Source organism: Choloepus didactylus, chromosome 16, assembly GCF_015220235.1.
Source record: "Choloepus didactylus isolate mChoDid1 chromosome 16, mChoDid1.pri, whole genome shotgun sequence".
Lineage (NCBI taxonomy): Eukaryota > Metazoa > Chordata > Mammalia > Pilosa > Megalonychidae > Choloepus > Choloepus didactylus.
In genome coordinates this window covers 48,894,864-48,914,902 of record NC_051322.1, presented here as the reverse complement: position 1 = coordinate 48,914,902, position 20,039 = coordinate 48,894,864, and the positions used below count along the sequence as shown (strand labels likewise).

At 35.3% G+C, this 20,039-nt stretch overlaps 1 protein-coding gene across 4 annotated transcripts in view; it reads right to left on the bottom strand.

Annotated features, from left to right (window-relative positions):
* Positions 1-2,064: 2,064 nt before the first annotated feature.
* B4GALT6 (beta-1,4-galactosyltransferase 6) overlaps positions 2,065-20,039 on the bottom strand; it is a 72,652-nt gene continuing 54,677 nt past the window's right edge. For all 4 annotated transcript variants that reach the window (XM_037805913.1, XM_037805914.1, XM_037805915.1 and 1 more), the window contains 5 exons: positions 18,930-19,046; positions 10,285-10,472; positions 7,406-7,528; positions 7,067-7,168; positions 2,065-6,546 (listed from right to left, as the gene is read on the bottom strand). In XM_037805913.1, the coding sequence (XP_037661841.1) occupies positions 6,399-6,546; positions 7,067-7,168; positions 7,406-7,528; positions 10,285-10,472; positions 18,930-19,046 (678 nt within the window). In that variant the 3' untranslated portion in view covers positions 2,065-6,398. The remainder of the gene's footprint in view (positions 6,547-7,066; positions 7,169-7,405; positions 7,529-10,284; positions 10,473-18,929; positions 19,047-20,039) is intronic.

The following is a 20,039-nucleotide window of genomic DNA, read 5'->3' as shown; positions in this document are numbered from 1 at the left end:
CAATAGTGCAAGACAAGTTTTAATACGGTTTACATACTGTAGGATGAGGGTACAAGAGAGAGAGTGGCAAATTTTAGTTGAGTTGGCCAGGGAAGGTTTCGAGAGGAGCTTACTGAGTCTTTGAGAGAGGTAATAGATCCTCTGGCTCATGAGGGTAAAAAGATAGTGTGGAAAGGCAAGGGGCTGTGATACAAGCCATTGGGAGAAGTTCACAAGTGGCTAAAGAAAGGAACGAGATGTGAGGCATTGTACTGGAGAGGCAAGCAGAAGTCAGATCAAGGGCCCCGCATGAGAAACATAAATGTTTGGACCTTATCCTATAGGCAATGAGGTATGGTTTTAAGCAAGGTAGAAATATTTCAAGAGATACAATTCTTATGGCAATGTGGAAGATGGATTCAAGGACAATGACACACCCTTGCTGTACGAAAAGAATGGGAGGAACCAGACAATTGTGTGAAAATGAAAGACCAGATGAACTGGAGAGATATTTAAGAGGTGGAATTAATGATGACTGCAGAGGAGAGAAGGGATGATTCACAGATGCATCACTTAAATTACTAAGTGGATGGGGAAGGCCAGGTTTTCAAGGGGGTACGATAAATTCAGTTTAAGTCTTTGAGAGTTTTAAATTTCTGTGAACAAACTGGTAGGGACAACCAATAAGTTCAAACTATGGGTCAGGAGCTAAGAATAATTCTGAGCTGGAGATGCAGGCTTGGGGGTCTCCTGCATACTCATGGTTCCTGTGGTTAAAGCTTTGAAGTACAAGAGATCAACTGCTGCATGTGGCTATTAAATATAAATTAAAATTCAGTAAAATTTAAAATCTTGTTCCTGGGTCTCACTAAGCAGCATTTCAAGTGTCAATAGCCACGTGTGGCTAGTGACAACCATACTGGATGGTAGAGACACAGAACATCTCTATCATTGTAGAACATTCTAACTGCTTAGAATGTGGTCCCAGAAAGGGATGACTCAGAAGAGAGGGGTGAGGAGTGGAAGGCAGAGAAAAAAGTCTTCCAAGGAAACAGAGAAGAGGAAAACCCTCTTTAAAAAGGAAAACCCATGGTAGTGTTATGGAAGCCAAGGTAGGAAAGAGAGTTGAGGCTCATGTTGGACATTTAGCTTCTTCAGTTGTAATACTGAGAGAAGCTACAAGTTACTGAATGCCTACCATGAGCTAAGTATTGTAAAAGATGCTTTTATGCGTCTGCCTAAAATCGCACAACCCTTTGTGGAAATGGATGGAGCCTGATTCCTATTTGCTACATTTCTTCTCATTACTGTTACTACCAAAGTTGAATTGTGTACTTTAGCTAGTTTTACTAATTGTTTAGATTCATGATCACTAACTTTATTATTCTAGAATTCAAAAATGCAATATCCTTCTTTAGATAGGATCAAAGGCAATTTGCATGAAAGAAAAATTAAGGTTGAAATCTGATTTAATATGAGCCAAGTTTTTGATCAATGGGTCAGGCACTGTACTAAGTACTTTCTTAGGGTTAGCTTAATCACTTCAATGTCCTCAGTAGTTACTATCATCCTCAACTGAGAGATGAGGAAACTGAGAACCACAGTTTCAAAAATTTAAAACCTCCCACAGCTGAGAAGGGAACCCTGAATTCAAATCCAGATCAGTCTGATTCTAGAGTCTTTACTTACAACTACACCTTCCATACAGCCTCCTAAAAGTTAACTGCAAATCTTTAAGTTCTGTTGCAGAACAATTATCTGTACTACCCCTGTGAAGCATAATGGTTACAGCTGACAAGTATCCTGTACCTTTGAGAAAAGCTGCTCCTACAAAGATGCTCCATTAGCCTAACACTGTCATAGTGCAATATAAACCAGTGTTTGCAAAGGACACAACTGGATACCTTATTGTATAGTATGTGATTCCTCAGTTGTCTCCTCTGTCAGTTTTACATACAAAAGACAGTCAACTCCTAGAGGGTATATAATATTTGACACCTACTTCTCTGATCCTCCAGAACACAAACTAAAACTGATGGAATTGGGAAGATTAAATTAGCAATGATGTTCAGGTCCACCAAGATATGAAATGTGTTGAGAAATATCCAAGTTTTATTTTTCAATCCATATTTTTCCTGTAATCGTAGTATAGCTGAGTGATAAACCACTGTCTTTCTGAAGTCACATAAATCAAGAGCAATACTGAACACATTCTTTAAGGACAGCCTTCTCTAAATAAAACAGTTTGATCCAGAATATTTCTACTATCTTAAATCCAGCACAAAAGAAACATAAAGTCACTAAATTGAGTCTGCATGTTTCATCAGAGAACACACTGAAATCATAGGTAGGAAATCGACGCAGACTAAGATGACTAAATTTTATGATACCAATTGGCTTTCTTCATGACATATAGCAGCCATAACCCTGTAGATCATACTTTACATAAATATTAATACTAGCAATTCATTACACAAATAATTTACGTTGATAAAAGCCATAATCTAACAATCTACTCTTGAGTACTGAATACATATAAAACCTAGGTATTTTGAGATTTGCTATTTGCCTTAAAGAGTGATACCTGAAAAACAAGAAGTGACCATAACATGGTCCCTTAGTTTATTGAAATTGCGCGCAGAGAAAATTTATACTAAGACTGAATTCTTAAATATTCATTTTGATACACTTAGATAATTGTTTTAACAAAAAATATTTAAATACTATTCTGTCTCTTTTGAAGTAAAAGCTATGAGGTGATCTCTAAGTGTATTTAACTGAAAGTGCTGAAAACACAGAAGTTGAAGTTGCCTTCTACTTACGTTGCAACCCTACTGACAACCAATATATTCATCAACCATTCACTTGAAATTGAGAGAAAACAAGCAACCAAAAAAACTAGATAAGCCAAAAGAAGTTCTTGGGAGAAATAATTACTTCATCACACAAAATCTTTAAACATTATATTTCATAAAAGACAATGATAAAAAAGTACAAACACTTCCATGAGAAGCAAAAGGAAAAAAAGAAATATGAGAGTACAAGAAATTATTAGCTTTTATTTCAGTGCATTTATGTAGAAGCCTTTCATATCTTAATAAATAAAATAATCTTAAGTACACTTTCTCTTTCTGATAAACAACACCATGATCATTTTAGTTCTCTCGGTCGGCATATTTGCAAATCTAAAGCAATAAATCTAGACTACTAATACTTATCTGAAAATGACGAAAAGAAATATAACAGACAAGCAAAGGCCAAATAAAATGACACAAAATCTGCTTTCACTTATAGGGAACATCCAAAATGAGAATATTATATTGGTATTTTTCCATTCTGTTTTAAAATGGGTATCAGTATTTGGGGAAGTAGAAGCAAGTTTTGATACATAATTTTGTATTTACCTAATACCGCAAATAAGATTTTCTAAATGAACATCTCTTCATAAAATACAAACAGAAATTTAAATTTAGGTTTTTTAAAAAATATTAAACCCTAGTTTTGGCAAGGGTTTAAATGACTGTCTCTACTGTGAATTAGACACAGCGTATCAGCAAATGTGTGCAATGTTTCCTTTCTCCCCTACAAATAGGCCTATTAACCTTTACTTAGTTGAAAGGCACTATGTTTACTCTCCCAGGAGTGCCAAAGGGACCTTGTAATAGCCAATGTCCTTGTATATAGGTTCACTGACTTTGAAACTAAGAAATATAACAGATAAGTTATCATAGGATGTCTTCATAATTTTAGAAAGGTTTCAACTTCTTTGACTTGTTTTGTTTAGAAATGAAATAATACTCTTTCCATAGACATACCCAGCATAGCACCTGATACAGAATAGGAAGTCATTACATGGTGATTAATAAATCTACCAAACATAACTATAAAGAATACAGTTGGCATTTGCAATGGATTTGTTCATTTCTATGAAACAGATTTATTTTCCTACAAGGAAGATAACTGGGCAAAGTTCTGTCATTCTTATGGAAACATAAAGATCCCTGTTTATAGGCAAAAATAAATTTTAGCCCTGCACTTGAAAAGCAAAAAACAAAACAAAAACAAAAACAAATGAACAAAAAGCGTAAAACAAAAAGCAAACTAGCAAGGAGGATTTCACATGACACATCATATTCAAAACTGAAAAAAAGAGACATGTCCAGCCCCTAAAGCACAAATTAACGTCAGACAATCCAAGAAAATAAGGCAGATACTAGTAGTACTTAGTTTTCTTGAGACTATAAAATGTACATCAAAATGAAAAGATATCAAAGTATGGGCAGCTCCACATTAAAAATAGAAAACTATGTTTCCTCAATAAGAGACAGAAAACAGCCCTAATTCTCCCCACCTCTAAAATATTTAAGTATTCTTGGGTTAATCATGCTCCTATATTCCTACTGCCTTGTAAGAAATCAACAACTGCCTTGGTCAGCGATCAATAAACTTTACCATTCCCAATACTTTTTTCTTCATCACATTTTTAAAGTATGGTGGCTACGAGAGGCATAAAACGAATGGATACACAAAGTAGGTACAAATATCTTAATTTTCAGAAGGTCTGATTTTTCATTATTTTGAGAGTACCACAAAAAAACTGAAAGATAAATATTTTGGAAATTTTTCTAATAAATAAAGGTGGCAAAATTATTTTTGGTATCCTAACAGACAGCTGTATTTTCAGTGTTATAAGAATTTCAATTATTTTATGATTTGGCTTGTGGCCGTATGCATTACCAGTATTGTCAGAAAAAATGAACACTTCAAAATCACTTACAACCTGAAATAAACAGCCACCTTCCTGTTTTAGGTGAAAAATCCACAAAGCAAATGCTATCCAAACATCTCTGTCACATACAGATTTTTATAGTTCTTTATTGTTGTTAAAGATTCATTTTATAAATCTACAAGTTTTTGTCTTAAATTTTTGAAAATATCTTAAGATATTTTAAAGAGGTTTTGGTTAATAACTGATAATTTTCAAAGCAAGGATATTGTTTGCTTTCGCAATGGAAAACTTCATCTAAATTTAAGGTAAAGTTCATACTTGACATCAGACAGTAAGACCTGTATTCAGAGACATATTTTATGTTATTTAATGATATCAGTGCATTTAAATAACTGATTATGGTTTTTAACATAATTCTATTAAATTATGCTTATAGCGAGGAAAGTTTAATAACTAACACCGGAGAGCTAATTTCTTAAAAGTGGGGAAAAAAAAAAAGTTCGAATGGAAACTGGCTGACCTTAACAAATCCCTTCTAAACCTTAAGTTCTATGATTCTGAGAAGTAAATTTAAAACTTGTTTTTATCTACTAAGACTTATCTTCACAAAAATAGAGTATTTAATTTCTTATCTAATACTGTAATTCATTTGTATGTTATAAGTATTACTGGGTTTTCCAAAGCTCATTCTTTTTAAAAAAAAAGTTTTGTTTTTAAATGAAAATACTTTTTTTTTTTGGCTCTTCTGAACTGGAAGTAATAAAAAGTGCTATTCACTATGAATAAAAAAAAAAATACAGCACACAAACACACACACAACCTTGGGGACACTTTTTGAGGCACAAAATCCCTGACACACCAGAGGTACTTGAAAGACATTTAACATAAAGAGGTCCTTTATATAATGTCACACATCACAAATTTTTTTCTTGGTAATACTCATGCAATATGTTTAAACAATATGGTTGTAATTTAGCAAAATCTGATGAGAATACAAGCAAGGAAAAATTAGGTAATCCTGGTAGGAAGAAAACCATGTAAGTCTTTTCTTCTTACCTTTTAAAACCCTAAGAAAGCTGTGACTTCTTCCATACAAAAAGGCTGATGGCCTAAAGCGCAAAACTAGTATAACAGTTTGCTGTATTAGCTGGCTGTCAATTATTGACAGTTCCTTCATTTCACACAAGGGTTAACCTTTGTTTAGTGACATAAATTTACACTGTTTTTTCCATGCAAATAAAAAAATGTTTATAAAAATCAAATAAAGGCATAACCAATTACATGCAAAACTGCAACACATCTTACTTTTCAATAATTTGAACACATTATTTTACATCACATATGTATATGTACAAAATCTGTTTAAATGGAAATAAAGCATTCTCTTGAATTAAATTACAGATTTTAGTATAAAAATTTTCTCTTTGTAGGGAGCTCTCAACTTCCAACATTAAGCAACGGCATCTGGTTTCTGCAGCACTCGTCATGGGGGTGCGTCTCCAAGTAAAGAAGATGGGTAGAAGGCGGCTGTCTGTATATAGGCCCATACTGTAAACACTGAGGACTACTGTCTCTTCTTCTTCACGGAGAACAGGCACCCTGCTACATCCATTCATTAACCTCCATTAAGGGGGCATTCCAAGTTTATAATCCAGCACTGTGGTCTATCTTACCATGAGAGCTACTTCTTTTAGTAGTCTTCAATTGGTGCTAACTCTGGCATGAGGTTTACAGATATATTTGTATACAACCTATCAACCAGTATTTTTGGTGTATATATTAAATTGTTCAATCCATCGATGTACTGGCGCTCTTTTGAATACCTTAATAATTTATACCTATAGTATTAGAGGAAGAAAAGAAAGTAACAGAAATTTGTTCAAAGAGAAAAACTATTGAGGAATTTACTCAAGATCATCTTATAATTAAAGCACTTAAAGCTTTCTACAATTTTTGGTTTTCATGCATAATTAGAAATCTCTAAACCATTATCCTAAATGAGCATTTTTACTAGTCTTAAAATGTCACCCGAAAAAATTATTTTGCACTCCTATAACTTAGACCTCTTGAAGAAATAAAATGCATTACATTTTATGTTAAAGAAATGCTTTTGATACAAGTTAACTGAGTTCTTCAATATACATTAATACGTGTGTGTGTATATCTATATACACACACATGTATACATACATCTTCTCAAAACAAGCACACAAAAGATGCTTTCCATGTATACAGGAAAGTGAAATCTACAGGAAATTCCCTTCAAGAGATTTTTTTGGGGGATATAATGCATTTAAAAAATGTCTTTTTTATATTAAGTAGCTTTGAAACTTTGGTATCTGAAGCTGACAAACTTACCTCCCTAAAAACTGGACTTCGCCTCGATGGTGATGAGGAATAGACTTGTATTTTCCTAAATCTCCCTCTGGTCTTGTCACATTATATCCAGCATAGTGAACTCTACAGTACAATATATAAGGAAAAGAAATTATAAAGAAATAAAAATGGATTGCGTGAGTTCAATTTTAAAATGCAAAAGGATACTCATGTATATGCTACAAATAATTTCCAGAGGCAGTCAAGGAAAAGGGGAGAAGGGATTTAGGAGTCTCAGAAATGTTCCAACCTTTTCTTGGAACAGAATGAAAATGAACTTGATAGAAATCCTATTATTGAGCAATTTTTACCTCAACATACCTATTCCAAAGGTCGTCATCTTCTCCTCCCCATCCCCAGAAGGCATTAGGAAAGCCATTGATCTTTCTGAATTGTTCCACCGTCAGTCCGCTTACACCACCAAAAAACTCTTTATATGGAAGACTAAAGAGAAAGTATTTCACCATATGAAATCAAGTTTTAAGTCCTTAATGTGCTCTAGAAATTATGCCCCTATTTTCCATATAAAAAATTATGTTGATTAAACCATATTTTGGGAAATGTTATGTTCAAGAGACAAAACATTTTGTATGTTCTAGTGAAACAAATACATCGAAATGTGTTGTTAGACACAAAAAATGAAACATTTGGGAAAAAAAATGAAACATTTGTGGTTACAGAAATTTAGTAGCAATGTTTCTTTATAAGACTCAAAATCGTATAATATTTTCACATCAAAAGATAACTTGATTAAATACACCAAGAGCTGCCAATGCAATGTTAGTTATTACAAAACTAATAATTTTTAATTAATTGAATTTAATTATAAATACATTATTTACTTTAAATAGACCAGGATAAATATGTTAGCAAAGACAAGATTAGCATTTAATATTGAAACATCTAGCTGCCTATTTCTATAATGATTTTATCTGTTTGGATTATACTCCCAAATACTCATGGATATTTACAAATATATTTTATTAATGTAGTGTTGGAGAAATAACCATAGTTAAAAATTTGGATTTTATTTTCCTTATCCTTCTCTAATTCACACTCCAAGGAATTTGTCAAATGATGCAATGTTTTTAAAGTACACTTTTAATAATCTCAGTTGTTCATTTAGGTATAACTGGTTGTCTGAGGTAGTATCCCTAGACCTGCAGTCTTCAGTAAGCTCCTGTGGCCTGAAATGTGCTATTTGGGAGCCATGTACCAGAGCCCCTGAAGGGTTCAGGCTGATTGGTTCTTGGCCTTTTGGCTAAGATCAAGTAACAAGTGTTCAGGATAAGGTACAGGCCAGGAGAGAAAACATGATCATGCACAGCATCTAAAACTCAAGAAATAAGGAGGGAGCAGGAGATTTAACTTCCCTGTGGGGAAGCAGTGTTGCTTGCCAGCCGGGATGTCGTGTGACACACAGCACCAAGAGAAACAACAGCTCCTGACCGGAGCTCTAGGGCTGCAGGAGAAAGTCTTGTTCCCACCCAGAGCCAAAGACACCCCCAAACAGTAACAGCAACACTGACCCTGAAGACAACCACACTGTACCAGGAGACCGCATGAGGCTCCCTTGATACTGGGACTTAGGAGGCTGAGGTCTGGAAATAATGCCAGGGTTCAACAGGGCCGAAAAGCACTCTTGCCACTGTTGTGTTTCCCACACCAGATGGGTTAAGTGGTTCAGGAGAGACATGAATCATTAGATAGGTAGACATGGGTGTGTGTGTGCGTGTGGGTGCGCACCTGCATGTGTGTTTACTGCCATGTATAAATTGGCAAGCCCATTAATTCCATTTGTTGTCAGGCTCAAGTGGAAAAAATCAATTACAAAAAAAGGATAGAAACAGATTAAATAAATAGAAGAAATGAGATAAACTAGAGAATAGAAAAAGGAAGCTCAACAAACTAAAAACTAGTGGTATTCATCTGACACTGTCCAAAGGAGGAGAGACACTAAATCTGGGGTCTCAAGATTTCTGGTCACCAATCATCAGATATGGGTGCCACTGTGGGGCACAGACGATGTACCCAAGTACAGTCCAACTCGTGTGTTGATCTGCATCCATTTTCCCTAGCTACATTCTAATTTCTACTCAGACTTCCAAAATACCCTACTAAACCTGGGATTAGTCTAGATGGATGTGACTATTTGTTCTCTAGAGAGAAACGTTTTCAAATGTTTTAAAAAAAATTAATTTAGTTAATTTAGAATTTCTGGTTTGCAGACCTTTACAGTATTCTTTAGTAATAATCGATTACCCTGAATCTAATTTGACTCAAGAGGACAGACCAAAATCAAGTTTCTAGAATTGCAAAGAACCTGATTCCTGATTCTGAACCTTGGTGACCTCCCTAAAGGGAGCACCCCACTTAAAGTTCATATACTGTGGTAATAAGGAAAAGGTTTTCTAATGATGACATTGACCAGCAAAAATGCATTCTTCTCCTGTTTCAGTGCTGATTCACCTGGTCATGTCACTGAGACTTTCTGCCGCTCTCTACTCTGTTGGTTGGGCACCAGTCAAAACTGTGATGTAGGCACATCTTCCTTGCTCCAGGCTCTTTTCTCTTCTCTCAGCTCCCATTAGCCAAAGAAAACTGTGACCTCTTTCCCAGGTTAGACTTGCATTCTTTAACATCAATTTAAGTGACTGTCAGAGCTCCGACGACTGCTTACATTTCAAGGTATCTCCAATCAGAGAATGAAAAGATTTGTTCCTTCTTATTACAGATATATATCAAGAATCCATAGTTGAAGATCCATTGCAGAAGAGAGGGACTTCACTGCACTAACACATCGCCATACAGAGGGGATTGCATGCCTACCTAGAGCTCACTGGATGGGCTCTATTACTCCGATGAACAAGGAAACCAACGTTCAGAGATGCAAGGAACTTAACCAAAGTCCTATAACTACAGTCTGAGAACCTGAATTTAAAACCACATCTACTTCACTGCAGAAACCAGAATCTCTTTTCCATCACATCATGCTTAAACCTCTGCATAAGAAAATGTAAGAAAGATGGATGACGAGAGACTCTACCTCCTCACTCCCTAAGAGGACAGGGTGTAGTTACAAAGATACACTTTAGGCCCTCGAAGGTCTCTCAGATCCTGGTAGATAATGCTGCTACCATTTTAATGATACAATTTTGCAACAATACAGTACAGTGTCAGGAATACTGCTCGTTACTTACATATACATGTATTTGTCCAGCTTTGCTGCAAAATGACGTGGCATTCCTCCACATCCATAATAGTTTCGGTCATTTTCTGGTAGATGATCCACATCATGGAAAATTACGCAGTCCCAGACACTGTCTTTCATGGCCTCTTTGAAGCCCACATTGAAAAGCATTGCACGGTTAAAAGGCTGTGTGCCAGTCTTCAGCGCGATCCCAGAAAGAAAAACAGAAATGTATACAGACTTTTGCATTTGACTTCTTTCCTAAATTTTTCTGACTTGTTGAATTACAATCAAGTAATAAGAATTACACCTGAATCAAGCAAAGTAATAAACATAATTCAGGATTTTCAGACACACTGTTTTAATTTGCTTACTACATTATTTTATACCTTGGTGCATCTAAGAAAACATTCTTATTATCTTGTCTAGTAGAAGATCATTACATTTATATAATAATATAAATTTTATTTTTGTTTTATGTCTCAAGTATATCAGGATATAGATTATTCACGACTAGGAAAAAATCAAGCAGTTAAAAATAATGTTGAGATTTTTTAAAATGAAGTTTTCTTATGCTATTAAGGCTGAGGAAAGCAGTATTTTTCAATGTAAATGGGCAGAAAACTTGAAAGTGAATCAATAGTTATCTTTCTGTTATATAACAAAGCCAGGAAGGTCTAACTTTTTATTACTAATACATGTAATAAAGACAAAGAACATTTTTTAGAGACAAAAGCAATTGGAACTTATTACACAGAACCCACTTCCTTTGTTATAACCATTTTCCTTCATTACTAAGGAAAATGTATTCAAGTGCATTGGCAACAGTTAGTACTTTTAATACTCATAATTATCATGAAGACCAAAAGCATTTTAAGAGATAAAATAATAGGAACATAGTCCACAGAGCCCAACTTCCTATATTACAACCATTTTCCTTTATTTACTAGGGAAAACCTATCAAAGTGCACTGGCAGTAAAAAGTGCCATTCTGCATCTAAAGAAAATTAAAGAACAATTAACTGTGTCTTAACAACATTGCTCAAAATTATTTCCAATACAGAAAACAAAAAAGCATGATTGAAGCAAACAAGACACAAAGTGTAGCCATCACCAGAGTACTGCCTCAAGAGTGAAAAATTGCTAATTTTTAGTCCTGAGTCTTGCACTAATTTGAGATAATAGGAGAAATCCTTTTTCTTCACAAGTAAAAGGGAGAGAATAAAAAGAAGAAAGTTAAATCATAATGTTATTACTGGTACAGCTTTAACAAATTACTTTCCTTTAAGTTTAAAAACAATTTAATTAAATGTAGATACAATATTTAGTAGCTTACAGTGAAAACAAGAAGCTCCACATCTAAACCATTTTCATGCCCAAACGTAAAACATTTCAACTCTGCTGGCTGTTTGTTCTGGTATTTATCTCCATATTTTGTGGTAATGAGAATTTTGATACTTGTTGCTTCATTAACTTGAGACATCCTCTACTGATTTCTTATGGTAGTTGAGGAGATGAATTACCACATCTACTTCCCTTTCCCCCATTCTCCCAATAAAGTTACGTTGTAATTTTTGGTGAAATCAACAGTGTTTACATTAGTAAGACTAGTAAATATTTTTTCAACACTGAGTGAATTGATTCTATTTTTGTTCTCAAACTGGGATTAATAACTGTCTTATCCTTAGTTTTCTGTAAAACTATTATTACTTTGTTCAAAAGCTCCAGTAGATATATCCTATAACTATTAATAGTTGATTAATCATTCAAACACATCAAATGATCTCTCAATTCCTTCTTTACTCTGTAAGTCCAACTCCCAAAGCCTTTTCTTCTTGCTCCCCAGACCATGTGTAACTATCAGCTTGGGACTTCTATTTCACTCCCTAGATCAACCATGTCATTTACTCGGCTTTCTCAATTTGCTGAGGCACATCCTTCAGTAGCTCCTTAAGTAAGAGTCCATGGAAGTATATACATATATTTTTAGTCAATGAATGTTTGAAAATACCATTAGTTTACCCTCACACTTGACTGACATTTTGGCTGAGTAAAAAATTATTTATTGATGTGTAGCAGATCACCTCAAGGCTTAGTGGTTTTAAAAAAGCAATTGTCACTTACGCTCAGTTTCTGTGGATAGGGAATATAGACAGAACACAGCAGGAATGGTGTGTTGCTGCTCCATGATGTCTTGGTCCTCAGGGGGAAGATTGGAAGGCTTGGGGCTGAAGACCTGAATGGGGCTGGAGGATCCACTTCCAAGATGGCAAACTCACACGGCAAGAGGGTTCCTTTCCACATGGTCTTTCAACAATGCTGGCTTGAGTGTCCTCATGACATGGCAGCCGGCTTTCCCCAGAGCGAGTGATCCAAGAGACCAAGGCAGCAATGATTTTTATGATCTAGCTTCAAAAGTCACACAGTGTCCCTTCTGCAGTATTTGCCCACTCACATCAGCCTGTATTGCTGTAGGAGGAGACTACCCAGTGGATGATTACAGGAAGCAAGGATCACGGGGCCATTTTGGAGACTGGCTACCACCAAGACACTTGATTCTCTTAGACTGATCCTCTTACTTGCTCATATTTTGGTTCTATTTTAGAAGTCATTTTCTTAAGTTTACTTTTCAACCATTCTAATGAATGCTTTTTTGGGAGTGGGAGGTATTACATTTTCAATTAACTTTCTTACTCTCTGTTCTTTTTTAATGGTTTCCTGTTTTTGTTTCTTAAATATATTATCATTCCTTCTATCTCTGTGGATAATGATTATGAGTTTTTAATGCTGTTTCTTTCACTTTTTAAAAAAAATGTCCTCTATTCCCTTTATTGCCTCTGTTTTCTACATTCCCTTTTTTGGCTGGTTTTGTCTCCTCTGCTGGAGGCTTTCTTTGAATATGTGGTGATCCCTGGCTGCACAATCATGTTTGAGAGTAAGGTACTAAAAATCTGAGTGGAATCTCCACATACGTATCAAGAATTTCGGCAAACGACTCTTGACTTATACACACACATATACAAGCCCCTAAACCAAAGCAATACAACAAAAGCCCCACTCCTCTTCTCATAATGTTCTACACATCCACAGCTCAGGAAAATGCAATTGTCTCCTTCGAGTAAAAAGGCCTGGTATCATCTTTGACTGTTCTCCATCTCTCACACTGCACATCCAATTCAGCAGCAAATAAACCACTTTTAAATCCAATGTAGACCAAACCTAACCACTGCTCACCACCTCCTACTGGACAACTGCAAAAGCTTCCCAACTTTAGCCCATTCTCTACACAGCAGCCAGAGCGATCTTTTCAAAACATCAGTCAGGGCATGTCACATCTCTACTAAAAACGCTCTAGTGTCCTCCTCCAGGTAATACAATTCCTTGTCCTGGCCTGTTGTCCTTCATTATCAAGCTCCCATCCCTTTACAGCCTCCTCTCAAACATTCTCCTCCACTTGCTGCTCCAACAACACTGACTTTTGCTCAAACACACTGAGCATTCTCCTGCCTTGCCTGGAATGCACGTCCCCCACAATCGGCTCCAATCACATCATTCTGGATTGCTTCACTCTTACCTCCTCAGAGAGGCCTTGCTCAACCACTCTACATAAAAAGAGCACCTCACCTCTTCCTTTTCTTTTCTTTTCACCGTCTATCCTGACTCTTCCAATCCCCAAGAATTTCCTGACATAATGTACAATTATTACTGTCTGTCTCTCCTCACTAGAATGGGAGGGGGTTTATCTACCATATTCCCTTTGTTGAATGAATGAAAGTGGGCTTCATGGAGGTGATAAGGTAATGAGCTAGACTTTTCCTTTGAAAACCTCCCAATATTAGATCTGAAATCATTTTCCTGGGACTAGTCTATTTCTTGAATGATGACCCCACTTATGGCCTGCTGAGGTTGGGGGTTGGGGGCAAGGGCAGTTCATACCTGGTTTCTGACTTCAAAACGCAAAACAGGAAAAAAGGCCTGAGGTTTCCCAGGGTCAGCATGCAGCCTCACTCTATCCCCCCATTTTGAGGCCCCATGGCAGAGGTGTGTCAGCACAGATGGGGGTCGCTCACATGCATTTTATCCAGGGGATAAACGTCTCATTTTGTATAAGATAGAGTGGAGTAATAATCTGGCAACACATACAAAGATGAGGAACCGGAGATTTGGTTTTCTGTAATCACACTTTTGTAATCAAACTTTTAAACAATCCCTTTACATTAGTCCTTTGTTCCAGTCCCATCTTCTGTGTCATCTTTCAAGTACCGAGACTCCATCTGTCCAGCCGGTTGACTTGACTCTTGTCAAAATCACCCTCTATTAGCACTTGGGTTTGAACATGCTCTGCTCTTCTAAGACAGATGCAAATGCTCCATCTGCTTCTTGACTTCCAGAAGTGTGCTGAAATCTCTTACTTAGTACTATTTCTTTGTCCTTGTGGCTTAATAACTTTTTAAAATTTTTTCTTTTCACTCACATTTTAAGAGTTTGTAAAGGAGAGGAGATAAACATGTGTGCCATCCTTCATCTTTAGGATTTCAGAACTGTTCTTCAATTGCATAGCACTTCTCCTGGGCACCAGTCCAGCAGAAAAACTACTGTTCTATTGTTTATGTGGTGAAGATGTTACTAGCTCAAAACCACACACTATCAAACATGCAGTCACAAATTAATATTGATCAGAAGATTAAGATTGAGACTTAAAATATGGAGCTTAGTTGCTTGCAAAGATTTCTTCACCACATATGAAAAACAGTTTACAAAATCTAATAATGTAAGCTGGGTCACTCTCTGTCTACTGATAAATAAAGAAAAATTTTCAGTCAGATTGTTGTGAGTAAAGAGAAGGAACTATGAGGATAAAATAAGGTTGCCAATGTCAAAAACAAAAATGTCAAAATTACAGTGCATTTGAACCATGAAAAAAAATGCACCATTTAGAAATGTTATATAAACATCAGCAATAAAATTCAGCAAGTATCCTAGTATTTGGGAGGTGGAATGGGAAAAGATCAAAAAACAAGTCAAAGATAAAACCTTAAATATTATTCTAGGTAATGACAGAAGTGGGGAAAATACAGAAGTACAGAAAATATCACTAATGGGGTAAAATAAGACTGAGGAAACTGTGTACATGAAATATTGAGACAATGAAAATATTTACAGAAAAAAAATGAGCTGCCACTATTAAGAGTAACAGAAAATTATTTCACTTTAATAGGTAAAACATAAGATCATTTAAAAGTATGGGAACATATCAACTGATAAATAAACAATATGTGTTATACCCGTGCAAAAGAATACTATTCACCCATAAAAAGGAATGAAGTACTGATTGATGCTACAACATGGATGAACCTAGAGAACATTATGCTAAGTGAAAGAAGGCAGACACGAAAGGTCACATTTTGGTTGACACCACATTTATATGAAACAACCGGAAAAGGCAAATTCATAGAGACAGAAAGTAGATTAGTGGTTGTCAGGTACTAAGGTGAAGGGGATATGGGAGATGACTGCTAATGGGTACACAGTTTCTTTTTGGGGTGATGAAAATGTTCTAGAATTCAAGGCAGTGATGGTTGGACAACTTTGTGAATATACTAAAAAACTACTGAATTGTACATTTGAAAAGGATGAATATTAGGATTTGTGAGTTATATTTTAAAAAAATTCAGGAACATTCTAAAAAAATACCTGAATACTAATTCTCAAAACGGTGAAAGTCATCAGAAGCAAGGAAAGTCTTAGAAACTGTCACAACCAAGAGGAGCCTAAGGACACATTTAATTGTAATGTGGAACCCTGAATGGGATCCTAAACAGAATAAGGATTTGGAAAATCTGAATAAAATATGGACTTTAATTAATAATAATATTGGTTCATTAATTGTGATAAAGTACCATTCGTATATTAGTAAAATGTTAATAACAGAGGAAACTGGGTTTGAGGTAGATGGCAATTCCCGACACTGTCTTTGTAATAATCCTCTAAGTTGAAAACAGTTCAAAAATAAAAGTTCAAAAATGACAGAAACTAAATTTTAAAAAAAAACAATATAATTAACAATAGTATTAAAATATGAAACTGGTTTAAATTTGACAAAAGTGCTGAAAACTACAAAACACTACTGAAAGAAATTAAAGCAGACCTAAGTAAATGGAGAGACATAGTTGTAAATGAAGACCCAAAATTGTTTTAAGATGCCAATTCTCCTCAAGTTGATCTATAGATTTGGCATAATCCCAATCAAAATCCCAGCAGGCTTTTTTGTAGAAATAGGTTAAAGATTCTGAAATTTATATGAAAATGCAAAGGACCTACACTAGCCAAAACAACTTTTAAAAAATGAACAAGGTTTAAGAGGATGTCATACTACCTGCTTTCTTACTATAAAGCTACAGCAATCAAGACATGAGGCATAGGCAGGAAGATAAACAAACAGATCAATGGAACGGAACAGAGAGACCAGAAATATACCCACACATATATGTTAACTGACTTTCAACAAAGATGCCAAGACAATTAATGGGCAAAAGATAAGCTTCTAAATAAACAGTGATGGAACAACTGAATAGCCATAGGCAAAGAAAAAGAACCTTGACCTTACCTCACAACATATATGAAAATTAACTTGAAATGTATTAGCCTAACTATAAGAGCTAACATTATAAAACTTTCAGAAGAAAATTTTAGAAAATTATTTTATAAGCAAAAAGCACAAACTATTTTAAAAATCAATAAATCTTACTTCATAAAAAGTTAAAACTTTTACTCTTGATAAGACAGCTAAAAAATAAAAATTAAAGGACTTGTATCTATCTATAATAAATAACTCTTATAATTCAAGAAGACAATCCACTTTTTAAATCGGTTTAAGATTTGGACACTTCACTAAGTAAGACACATGGATGGCAAATAAGCACATGGAAACATCATTAGTCATTAGGGAAACATCATTAGTCATTAGGAAAATACAAACTGAAATGGCAGTAAGATACCACTGTGCACTCAGTAGAAAGGCTAAAATTAAAAAGACTGACCAAATCAAGCGTTGGCAATGATGGAGAGCAACTAGAAAAGTCAGTATACATTAATAATATACTATAAATGTATCACATACATTTTAATGTGAAATATGAGGTGACAATAATGAGTGATGATGTAAGTTGGTACGAAGTACTAGTTTCCAAAGTATTATCACACCTTTTTAGGTTTCTGAAACATCATTCTATCCATAGGTCAAAAAACATAGAGAGAAAATTAAATTATTTCTTTACATCAAACATAGCCTTCAAAAAAAGACACAGAATATAACAAGCAATCAGGGTCATTTCATGTCCAACCTGTTTGAATAGACTATGTTAAACAATTATAATTGGCTCAGCTTTTCAGCTTTGATAATATCTGTTCAGAAACAAATGGACTGAATATTTGTGGCTTTGCCAATATTTAATTCTACTCACTTTATGGTTATCTTCATTTCTGAAAGAATCATAGAATCTCAGATTTGGAAGGGATCATGGGTGTCAACATGGTTTAAACCTCTATGCAATATATGATTCCATTTATTTGACTCATGTTTATTAATCAGTTACTGAAGCTGGGTCTACAGCCTAGAAAAGCTAGTGCTCCATTACCAGTGTCAGGTTCAGCAAGGCTAGCAAAATATATACATCTGGCTATAACAAAACAGTCAGCGTTCCTCTACCAAGGCAGATGACTGAAAATGAAAGGCTATGAAAACAGAACAGGTTCATTATATACTACTTTTCTTTGAGGCTTACTATCTGGCTTTCATTTAGGTGCCCCAGATTGCCTAATGAAATCGATTCAATACTGATTTCAGTGCTAGTCAGCAATGCACCAAAGTACAAAGAAACCTCAGTTAAGAATTATCTATGTTTTGCTGTTGCTTTAAAAAAACTTTATCCTTGATTTTCTATACTTAAATACATGAGTCATTAACTGAAATACTCTTTCAAAATTCAACACTGAATTTATCTGAGGTAATTCTAGGGTTCGTCAGTATAATTTAGAATAAGACTTTGAATTGCATTCCAAAGTGCACCAGTTATCAGTATAGATGGCAGTACACCAGTCTAAATACTCCCAAATCGTCTAAATTACAAAATAAGCAGCTTCTCATTTAAATGAAACTTTACAGAGGTTTTCAGAAGTAAACAAGGATCACAAGCTCAATGAAAGCACAGAAAGGAACAGTATTACAAATCTAGGAATATTTAATCCTGTAAGGTATATATCAACTGTACAGTTATTTTAAAAATTGTAATTTGACAATCCAACATTTATAATACATAATTAACATATACTAAGACTATTATACCAAAGTCATAAGTAATCGCTGATTAACTCATTTGATGAAGGAAGTGAGGAGGAAGGAAAGACAGGAAGGGAGGCCAGGGGAGGGGAGAGGAGCGGAGGGGAGGGGAGGGGAGGGATGGATGGAAAGGAAGGGAGGGAGGAAGGAAGGAAGGAAACGAGAGGACAGGAAAGGGGAGAGAGAAAAGGCAGAAGGAAGAAAGAAAAACAGAAGCTCAATCCAAAATTAATTTTGCCCAAATTTAAAACCAAACCATATCTGAGAGTTTACGAAATTCTAATATACTTAGCTACCATTTTGCAAAATATTCTCACCTGTTCAATGACATAAAAGGCAAATTCCAACCTCTGTTTCTGGAGCATTGGAATCAGGTGCAAGAAAAAAATTGGAAGATGTTCATGGCGATTACGGAAAGGAATGAGAACTGCCACCTTTAAAACAAAATAGTCACATATGTTGAAATAATAGAGCAACAAACCCTAGAGACAAAGATAAAAACTGACCCTTAAACATTTTAGACGGTTTTAATGTTATTCCCCTTATAAATTTTCTCACTAGAGATACAACAATGAGCAAAAAAATCCAAAAAAAAAAAACCAGACCTGTTCCTTGCTTCTGTGCAGCATACAGTCTTGTGAGGGTGACAGATTTTGATTTAAAAATCATAGAGGCCCAGGAAAAATGACAACTGTGATAAATGCTAAAAAAAGAAGCGTATATTGTGCCAAGATTATAAAACTGGTAACACTAACTGATCTGGTCTGGGACACAGCATGAGCAGAGCTCCAAAGACGGAAGAAGGGGGCAAAGGAAATGCTCCTGGCAGACGGAAAGAGGGCTGCCTTCAGAGGCTCTGGGCAGCAGGAAGGGCGAGAAAATGGGATCTGGCGACTGAAAAGATACTCTGGTTGCAGTACAGAAAGGAGACTGGAGAAGGCCAAAAACAGAGACTTAGGAATGGTTAGGAAGTTAATGCAACAGAGGTAACAGTAGCTTGGACTGAGGTGAGGACATAGAAAATGAAAAGAGGTATATGGATTTTTGAAACATTTTTAAGAGGTAAATTAACAGGATTTTGTTAAGAGTAAGGGAGAGGGATGTGTCAAAAGTAACTTCTAGGTTTTAAAGTAGATCATAAATAACAACTTTTTGAGGTTTAAATTGAATTTCAAAGAGATTTCACTTGAATATTTACCATCCTGCACATGGCTTATCTGGCCTAGAGATATTTATGAGAAAGAAAGCAAAATCTTCATACATGAGGTTCTAGCCACAGCCTGCTGAAGCAACCCAACCACATATAACATATGATCACAGAATACACATGAAGTTTGATAATTATATCAATAATAGTCTTTCTCACAACATCAAAATGCATAATCAAGTTTTCGGTCCATCTTATAAGTTTATTTCAGTGGTAGGAA